Source organism: Rhodotorula paludigena (assembly GCF_050403205.1).
Source record: "Rhodotorula paludigena JCM10292 DNA, Rt_paludigena_JCM10292v1_ctg18, whole genome shotgun sequence".
Lineage (NCBI taxonomy): Eukaryota > Fungi > Basidiomycota > Microbotryomycetes > Sporidiobolales > Sporidiobolaceae > Rhodotorula > Rhodotorula paludigena.
In genome coordinates this window covers 314933-324242 of record NW_027481440.1, presented here as the reverse complement: position 1 = coordinate 324242, position 9310 = coordinate 314933, and the positions used below count along the sequence as shown (strand labels likewise).

The following is a 9310-nucleotide window of genomic DNA, read 5'->3' as shown; positions in this document are numbered from 1 at the left end:
AAACCCTCTCCACAAGCATGATTGAACCAGCAACTCTGCAAGTTGACCTTCCCGATCTGCTTGCATGTGCAACCGAACCTGATATTGTGCATTTTTCAGAGTCTGATGGTGCCCTAACTGGCCCCCTGACTGACTGGCCCCTACCCTAGTCTGGGTATCTAATGCGGAAAATGGCATTAGCGGCTGAACGCGAGGCGGCAAGCTGCACGACGCAGTAGACACAAGGACACACAAGTCATTGCCGGAGCGTGAAGCGCAGCAAAAGAAGCAGCAAGGAGGAAGCAAGGAGGTAGCGGTCACTCACCCTCCCGCTGCGCACTTTGCATCGCCAGTCGAGTTCAGGACGATCAGTACCGTCTTGTACCTCATGATCTGGACCAACCAGGCAGGCTGAGCATATTGACTGCATATTTGAAGTCACGGCAGCCGACAATTCAAACGGACAGCAGGAAACTTGCCCTTGTCTAGAGCGGGGGAAGAGAGAAAGGCGAAAGAAAGCCAATTTGGCGGTAAGCGGTTTGCGCAATCACATGAGGCGTAACAGCAGGGAGCCAGACTGAGTAAGAAGACATTCCACAGCCTCTCGTGCCGTATCGGCTTACGAGGAGCGGGTGCTTGTCCAGGACTCAGGCAAGAAGCGGAGAAAGCGTGGCCCACGGCACGTGCCGAGGCCAACAAAGTTGCAAAACGGCACAGCAAACAACACGGAAAAACACACTCCCGTCAATCATCCGCAAAATGAAAGAGCTTCTTGCGCTCCTTGCGGTCCTTGGGTGCGGGCGGCGGACCCATGTCGCCCTCCTTCTCGCGCGCGCGAAACGAGTCGACGTCGTACGCGGCGTACGTTGGGACGCCCGGGATCTGCTGCCACGAGAAGGAGCGGTTTGGCGGGGGCGGCGGCGCGGGCTCGTCCGGCTGCAGCTTCAAGTGCGCGAGGGCCGGATTGGTCGACGCGGCGTTGGCGACGAGCGCGTTCGCCGGCAAGCGCGTCGTGGACGCCCCGCGCGCGAGCGAAGCGGGCGTGGGTGTCGTGTCGGCACCGGCGAGGTTGGTGCCGCTCGGCGTCATGACGAGGCCGGGCAGGCTGCGGCCGCGCGAGGCGGTGCGCTTGTGCGACGAGCCGGCTGACGACGAGAGGAGGTGGTGGTCGGATGAGCCGGCGGTGGAAGATCGCTGCGAGAAGACGGACGACTGCGAGGGTGCGTAGGACGACGCGGACGAGGGCGAAGAGGCAGAGGGCGGCAGAGGCGAATGGTGACGGCGAGAGGATGAGCGAGAGGAAGAGGTGGGAATGACGGTCGAAGTCGACGACGCCGAGACGGGGGGAAGAGCGGGAGAAGGCGACGCGGAAGTCATCTCGCCCTGCGCGACAAGCGCCGACAGGCCCGCAGTCGACTCGCTGCGAGTGGGACCGCCCCAAGCGCGCGGCTCGTACGACCGGCCGAGCGAGCTGCCCATGAGCGCAAGCGACGCGGAAGACGACGAGCGCTGCGAGCGCTGGAGTCCGCTAGCCGCGCTGATCGGACGAGCCGGCGTCGCGGTCGTCTCGCCCTCGGGCAAGGTGGGCTGCGAGTGGAGTAAAGGGTCAGGACAAATAACGAACCACGGCCAACAGCGCACGAAACGCACCTCGCCAAAGGACGGCCCTCTCCGCCGCATGGCCGACCTCGCCGGTGCGCTCCCGACCATAAAGCTGCTCCTCGCGAGCGGCGAGGTCGCAAGCTCGGGCTGTGCCGAGTGCGAGCGCGGGGACTCTGCGCGCGGCGAGAGCTTGGGCTGGTACGCGGCGCGAGCGGGCGAGACAGAGTCGGGCGACTCGACGATGCGGTCCGAGATGGGGGTCATCGAGCGGAGAGAGGCAAGCGCAGAAGGTGGTCGCGCTGGGAAACGACGCGTCAGACTTCGAGGCACCGATTGAACACGCAGGAGGGAAGACACGCACCAGACGGGAAGCCCGTCGTCGGGTCCGACATTCCCGCGAGCGCATCGACGCTCTGGGTCCTGTCCGACCTGCCAAGCCGTGCCCCAGGGCCCGAGCCCGTGCTCATGCTCCTGCCCGGCCTCACATGCGACTCTGCAGCTCGCGAACCCGGCCGGCTGAACCCGCGCTCGACGCCGAGCCACACGCCGCCCGAATCGGACGCCGCGCCGCCCTCGGAGGACGAGACGCGCTCCATGAGCGAAGGGCGGTACGAGTAGCCGCCGGTGACGCCTCCGCTGCGGGACGAGCGGCGCGCGCCAAAGTTGAGGAACGGCGGCTGCTCGACCGCCTGCGGAAGCGAGTGCGACGAGGCCGAGCGCGCGGCGGGAGGGTGCGGCGTTGACGTCTGCGGCGGGAAGGGAAACGCGGGGGTTGTCTCGTCAAACTGGCCTGGATTTGCGGTCGGCGCGGCGGACCAGATGGGCGACAGGTTGGACCGACTCGGCGCAAACGACGACGAGCCGTTGCTCGAGAGACCCGACGAGCGGCGGCGCGACATGGCGTCGAACGGGCGCCCGTTCAACGACGAAGAGAACGAGTCGGCGTGCGAGAGCGAGATGGCCGGGTCGGACGAGCCGGCCGACGACGAGGGTGCGGGTGCAGACGCCGATGCCGGTGCCGGCGTGGCGCCGAGGTGCGCGAGCGTGAGCTGGTTGCGCATCTCGTCTATTCGCCGGCACTCCTCGGAGCAGTACATTCCGAGTCCGGCGGCAGACGGCGCGCCGCCGTCGTCGTCCTTGACCTCGATGACTTCGAGGATCTCCTCCCTGGCCTTGCTCGGCCTGCGCTCGATCGCACCCTTCTTCGCAGCACCCTTGCTCGACTCGACGCCCGTCATGGGTGCGAGAGCCGTCAGGTTGGCATGCGAGTGCGAGCGGTGGTGGCCGTAGCCGTGGATCGCCGCACCGCCGTGCCGCCCGCCGGCCCCGTGATGATGGTGATGGTGCACGCGAGCCGAGCTCTTGTTGCGCTTGAGCGCCGCGCCCTTGCTCGACCCTGCGCTCGGCCCCGATGCGGCAGCGGCGGAGCTGCTCGCTGCGCTCGCCGAGCTGCCAGAGCGCTTCATGCGCGGCGCATGGCTGCTGGCGGCGCTCGTGTCGGACGCGCGGCTGCGCTGCGACGACGAGGGCGGAGGGGCGGTCGAGGTGGACGCGACGGGCTGGCTCGAGTCTGCGGCGGCGGCGGCAGCGCCGGCGGCAGGGAGCGGCGGCGGAAGTGGCGCTGCGCCCGACACGGGTACGGCGGGTAGCGCACGGTCACAGACGGGGCAGTAAGCGTCAATCTCGAAATCGTAATGCGCGTCGTCCATTGCGGCGAGCTAGGCGCGGCGGGAGAATAACGGGAAGGGCGGGAGGAGCGGGCGGGCGCGCAGGCAAGCGAGAGCGCAGCGGAAGGGCGGAGGAGGGGTGCCCGCTGCACAGCACTGTGTCAGGAGCGATCTCCACAGCGCACCGCAGCCCCGGAAAGCGCGCACGGTGCTGTTCGGGACGGGCGGGGGGAAAGTCGACGGATGTCCCGAGTCTGCTGTCGTCGATGCGCTGGAGGACGACGAGGGTCAGTGGCGGGCCCACACCAGCTCTCTCAAGCGCGCTGTCCTCACCTCAACCGCCCTGCGGCGGAGCGAGGCGCGGTGGGGCGTGTCGTATCGGCGCTCGTTAAGGAGACGAGCTTGATCGGCGTGATCGCACGCACGAGAGCGGGTGGGCGTACGGCAGGCGCACACTGAGCAGCTCTACTCGAGTCTACGCGCAGATCTGGCCCATCCTGTGCGCAGCGAAGCGGAAGCGGGCGCGGCGAACGGCGGCAAGGCCAAACTTGCCGGCCACCGCCGACCAAACGGGCAACCGCAGCAAGACCTCTCGTGGGGCTACACGGACGCGCACGGGGGTCTCGGGACGTCTTGAAGTGCTCCGGCTACACTCGCGGTTGCCGGGTCGGAATCTAGTCAGTCCAGATGCCCGTTCCCGCGCCAGCGATCCCTCCTTTGGAACGATGCACACGCCCTGCAGGTCATCTGGTTGTTCCCCTGAGCTGCAGAGAGTGGGTCAGCAAGTTGAAAGGAGCTCAATTGACCGCCAGGACGGCGGAGCGTGGACGCGCGAGCCGGCGAAGCCAAGCCAGGCGCGGCGTGCGAGTCGTCACAGGCCTGGAACGGCACGGCAAGGGCCGGTGACAAATGTTACGCACTGTGAAGTCGTGCAGAACGACGAGGTCATGGCCAGGGAAGTGGCTCGGGGCCATCATGAAGCACAGCAGGCGAGGAAACGGAGAAAAGGCGCTCGACGCGCAGCAAGCGCGCACCGAACTTTGCTCGAAAGGCACCTCGCCCGCCGGCAGAGCAGCTCAAGAGCTCAGAGCTTCGTGCCCGGACCCATTCGGCTACGCAAGCTCAGTCAGGAAGTGCCCGACGAGGAGAAAGTGAGAGCAGAGCAGACTCAGCCAAGGCCCACTGCCCTTGTTATCGCGTGTCTACCCGACGCAGCCGAGTCTGAAGATTCGTACACAGCTATGGCGCGAACGGTCCGCGGCAAAGGGAAGCGACGGTTTGCCGAACGGAGACGAGGTGCAGAGAGCAGCGAGAGACCGCGGAGCGCCCGGACAAGCGGGACGGGCGACAAACAAGGTCCTGCGGAGAGTCAGAGACCAGCAAGCATTTCAAACGAGCAGTGCGAGGGAAGGAGCCGGTCGACAAGAGATGCACCTGCGCGACGACGAGAAAGATGGACCTCGACCACTCGCTCGCCCGCGCGCCTAGCCTTACTGAAGGCCGGCAGGGACACACAGCGGTCGACTGCAGCCATGACTGGTGCGCCCGTCCTTCCCGCAGCTCTCGGCGACGTCCGCTCGTACTCATCGCTCGACCTCACTCGACCTGCTGCTGTCGCCCGCAGAGTACGCAGAAGAGCGCCGATCAGAGCTCGAGGTCCTCGAGAGCATCTTCCCCGACGAGCTCGAGGGTACGTCTGCCCGACCGAGCCTTTGCGCCGTGCCCTCGCACCTCAACCTGACCCTCCTCGCTTCGCGTGTGCAGTCCTCTCGGACGACCAGCTCTCGATCCGCGTCGAGCCCGAAGTGCAGAATGAGCGCGAACCCTGTGCGCTCGTACCGGCTCTCCAGTCCGCCTGAGCACCCTCAAGACTCACTCCTTGGTTCGAACACCGCGCAGACACCTTCAACCTCCTCGTCACCTACACGCCTACGTATCCGGACGAGCCGCCCGCGCTCGAGCTCGAGACAGTCGAGGGCGAGGTCGACGACGACGAGCTGGCCTTCCTGCTCGACGGACTCAACGAGTCGGCCAACGAGTCGCTCGGGATGGTGCGTCTCTTTGCAGGCGACCCTCGTTCCCGAGGCAACGCTGACGACGGCACGTCCGCGCGCAGGCCATGGTGTACACGCTGGCGCTGCAGCTCAAGGAGCTGATCGCCGAGATGATTGTCAAGCGCAAGGAGCGGATAGCGCGCGAGGACGAGGAGCGGTACCGGCGAGAAGAAGAGGTGCGTCGCGCAAACCTGGGGACATTACGCGTCTTGCATGCTGAAGAGCTGCTCACTAACGTGGCGGACTCGCACGCTCCATTGTGCTCGCAGGCAGCAGCAGCCAAGAAGCGCGGAACGCCCGTCACGAAAGAGTCGTTCGCGGCGTGGTCGGCCAAGTTCGAGGCCGAGTACGCGGCGCAGCTCAAGCGCGAGGAGGAGGAGCGCATCCGCGCGCTGCCGCCCAAGGAGCGCGAGGAGGCGCGGCGATGGGCTGCCAAGCTGACGGGTGCGTGCGCGGTTCACCCTCTGTTTCCGTGCAGTCTCTTGTGGCAGATCATTTTAGCGAATGAAGGCACACTCCAGCTGACCCTCGCCTGTCCCGCGACGCTGCGCGCAGGCCGGCAGCTGTTCGAGCAGGGTGCGGTCACGCTCGAGTCGGACGCGGCGTTCGGGGACGAGGGCGACGTTGCGCTCGACGTGTCGCAGTACGAGCGGCACGGCGAGGGAGCAGGCGACGACGACGAGGTGGACGAGGCCGCGGGGCGGTTACGGTTGGCGGACCTGTCGGACGAGGACTAGATTGCGCGCAATAGCGCGTGTCTGCAACGAGGACGCGCAGTTGCAACTCGCTCTCGTCGCGCGGGCGTCGGCGTTGCGATGACTGTACTTGCTTCTGCATGTTGTCCAGACAGAGCTAGCTGGACCACGCCAGACGTGAGAGAGGGCGGCCCCGGAGGAAAGGGCGGAGTTAGGCCCAGAGTCAAGGAAGGTCGAGGCCGCGATCGCTCACGAGTCGCAAGTTCGAGCTCTCTCGCTCGTCTCTCTGCGCTGCTTGCGTTTGCTTTCTCGTAAGGAACAGCCAGGCTGACCGCTCGCCCGCTCGCCACGATGCACCGCTCGCTCGCCCGCTCGTCGTCGCGTGCGCTCCGCTCGTCGCCGCCCGCCGCCACCTTTGCCGCCCACCCGCGCCCGCTCGCCGCCCGCAGCCAGTCCCGCGCCCTCGCCACTGCCACGGGCACCACCCACGCACAGGTCCAGACGTGCGTCGTCCCCTCTACGCGCCGCCGCACCCAGCCTCCACTCGTCCCGGCTACTTTTCCGCGGCTCGCACACAGCCAGCCAGCGCGACTCGTGGATGGACAGGGCCACACCTGGGGACAGTGAGAGGGCAGGGAACTTTCTGCCGGAGCGTCGACTCAGAGCAGTGCCCGAGATGCGCTGCTGCAGTCAACGCGACCTTGTCCGGCTACAGAGGCCGGACACAGCACTTTCACCCGCGCGCATTCCCACAGGACTACAGCACTGACTCAGTCTGCCTCTCGACAGCCGCGCCAAGCCGGCGCCCAACTTCCAGCAGGTCCCGCCGGCCCAGTCGGGCGCGACGCCCGCTCCGCTCTCGCGGCCAAAGAACGCCGACGAGCTCGATGCCTCCTTCATCGGCCTCTCTGGCGGCCAGATCTTCCACGAGATGATGCTCCGCCACGGCGTCGAAAAGGTCTTTGGCTACCCGGGCGGCGCCATCCTCCCCGTCTTCGACGCCATCTACAACTCGCCCCACTTTGACTTTGTCCTCCCGCGCCACGAGCAGGGTGCCGGACACATGGCCGAGGGCTACGCTCGCGTCGCCGGCAAGCCCGGTGTCGTCCTCGTCACCTCCGGCCCCGGCGCGACCAACGTCATCACGCCCATGCAGGACGCCCTTTCGGACGGCACCCCGCTCGTCGTCTTCTGCGGCCAGGTCGCGACGTCGGCCATCGGCTCGGACGCCTTCCAGGAGGCCGACGTCATCGGCATCTCGCGCTCGTGCACGAAATGGAATGTCATGGTCAAGGACATTGCCGAGCTCCCGCGCCGCATCAACGAGGCCTTCAAGATTGCCACGTCCGGCCGCCCCGGCCCCGTCCTCGTCGACCTCCCCAAGGACGTGACGGCGGGCATCCTCCGCCAGGCGATCCCGCACCGCTACACCCACCCCGAGTTTGCCGAGTCGAGCCTCCCCGGCCGCCAGCACCTCCACTCGGCGACGTCGCAGGTCGGCGGCGAGGCGACGCCCGTCTCGGACGCGCTCCTCACCAAGGCCGCGCGCCTCATCGCCGGCGCCAAGCGCCCCGTCATCTACGCCGGCCAGGGCATGCTCTCGACGCCCGAGGGCCCCGAGCTCCTCCGCCGCCTCGCCAAGGAGGGCAACATCCCCGTCACGACGACCCTCATGGGCCTCGGCGCGTTCGACGAGCTCGACGAGACGCACTCGCTCCACATGCTCGGCATGCACGGGTCCGCCTACGCCAACCTCGCGATGCAATCGGCCGATGTCATCATCGCGCTCGGCGCACGCTTCGACGACCGCGTCACGGGCCGCCTCGACATGTTTGCGCCCGCGGCGCGCGCGGCGGCGGCGCGCGGCGAGGGCGGCATCATCCACTTTGAGGTGCAGCCCAAGAACATCAACAAGGTCGTCAACGCCAACGTCGCCATCACGGGCGACGTCCTCGACAGTGTGCGGTCGCTCCTCCCGCTCCTCCCGCAGCAGGCGCAGCCGCGCGACGAGTGGTTTGCCAAGATCAAGCAGTGGAAGCGCGACTACCCGTTCACGTACGTGCCCTCGGACCCGTCCAAGGGCGAGCTCATGAAGCCGCAAGAGGTCATCGAGGCGCTCAACGACTGGTGCGAGGCGCACGGCAAGGAGGACGTTGTCGTCGCGACGGGCGTCGGCCAGCACCAGATGTGGGCCGCGCAGCACTACCGCTGGCGCCACCCGCGCACGTGGGTCTCGTCCGGCGGTCTCGGCACCATGGGCTACGGCCTCCCGTCGTGCATCGGCGCCAAGGTCGCCGCGCCGAACAAGATTGTCGTCGACGTCGACGGCGACGCGTCCTTCTCGATGACCGCGATGGAGCTCGCGACCGCGGCGCAGTACGGCATCGGCGTCAAGGTCCTCATCCTCAACAACGAGTTCCAGGGCATGGTCCTCCAGTGGCAGGGTGCGTCTGGTCTCCCTTCTCCCCGGACTCGCCCGCCCCCTCCCGCTCACACTTCGCGCACCGGCAGACCTCTTCTACGAGAAGCGCTACTCGCACACCGAGATGACCAACCCGGACTTTGTCGCCCTCGCCAAGGCGATGAACGTGCACGCGATCCGCTGCGACAGCCTGACCGACCTCCCCGCCAAGATGAAGGAGTTCATGGAGTACGACAACTCGAAGCCAATCGTCCTCGAGGCGCGCGTCGTCAAGGTGCGTTCTGGTGTCTTGCTTCTCGTTGTGCTAGCGGGCGGGATATACGGGAGCGGTCGACGAACCGTACGAGGCGAGATGGAGCGAGTTCAGCTCTCGCTGCCTCTCGACTGCGTCCCTCCGCTTCCGCACCCACACCCGCTTCTCCTGAACTTTCGCTGATTCACTTGCACACCCCGCTCTTCCACATTCATTCCATCCGTCTCTCTCGCCAAAATCGCCTCCGACCATCCGAATCGCCCTCTTCACCCTACAACAGAACGAACACGTCACGCCCATGGTTGCGGCCGGCAAGGCGCTGCACGAGGTTCTCCTCCACCCCACGCTGAAGCCCGTCGCCAAGGACTGGGACCAGTAAGCGCCAACTCCCGGCTCTCCCCACCCACGGCCGCCTCTCCCGCATCCTCTCCCGTCTCTCCTCCTTACCCTTGAACTCTTCACGACCGTCGGATGCTCGTTCCCACTTGATCGCATCGCTCTCGTCCTTTCCGCCGTCGTCGTTCACCTGCTCCTCCCTCGCCCAGCTTCCGGTTCCTCGCAGTGATTCCTCAGGTCATACTTTCTCCTCTATTGCGTTGTTCTATCCCTGTACTCTGTGCATTATCCCCCGGGCCCGC

At 66.5% G+C, this 9310-nt stretch overlaps 3 protein-coding genes across 3 annotated transcripts; 2 read left to right on the top strand and 1 right to left on the bottom strand.

The window, feature by feature from the left end:
• Nucleotides 1-723: 723 nt before the first annotated feature.
• JCM10292_001302 (uncharacterized protein) lies at nt 724-3290 on the bottom strand (the record flags this gene model as incomplete). The annotated part of the gene is made up of 3 exons (XM_076648809.1): nt 724-1566; nt 1630-1880; nt 1943-3290. 3 exons carry the CDS (start codon nt 3288-3290, stop codon nt 724-726), a joined length of 2442 nt encoding a protein of 813 aa, XP_076505755.1.
• Nucleotides 3291-4780: 1490 nt separating this feature from the next.
• GIR2 (Gir2p) lies at nt 4781-6039 on the top strand (the record flags this gene model as incomplete). The annotated part of the gene is made up of 7 exons (XM_076648808.1): nt 4781-4787; nt 4873-4938; nt 5013-5075; nt 5148-5299; nt 5365-5478; nt 5572-5746; nt 5858-6039. 7 exons carry the CDS (start codon nt 4781-4783, stop codon nt 6037-6039), a joined length of 759 nt encoding a protein of 252 aa, XP_076505754.1.
• A 309-nt stretch (nt 6040-6348) lies between these two features.
• On the top strand, nt 6349-9051 carry JCM10292_001300 (uncharacterized protein; the record flags this gene model as incomplete). The annotated part of the gene is made up of 4 exons (XM_076648807.1): nt 6349-6500; nt 6787-8441; nt 8509-8693; nt 8953-9051. 4 exons carry the CDS (start codon nt 6349-6351, stop codon nt 9049-9051), a joined length of 2091 nt encoding a protein of 696 aa, XP_076505753.1.
• Nucleotides 9052-9310: the final 259 nt, after the last annotated feature.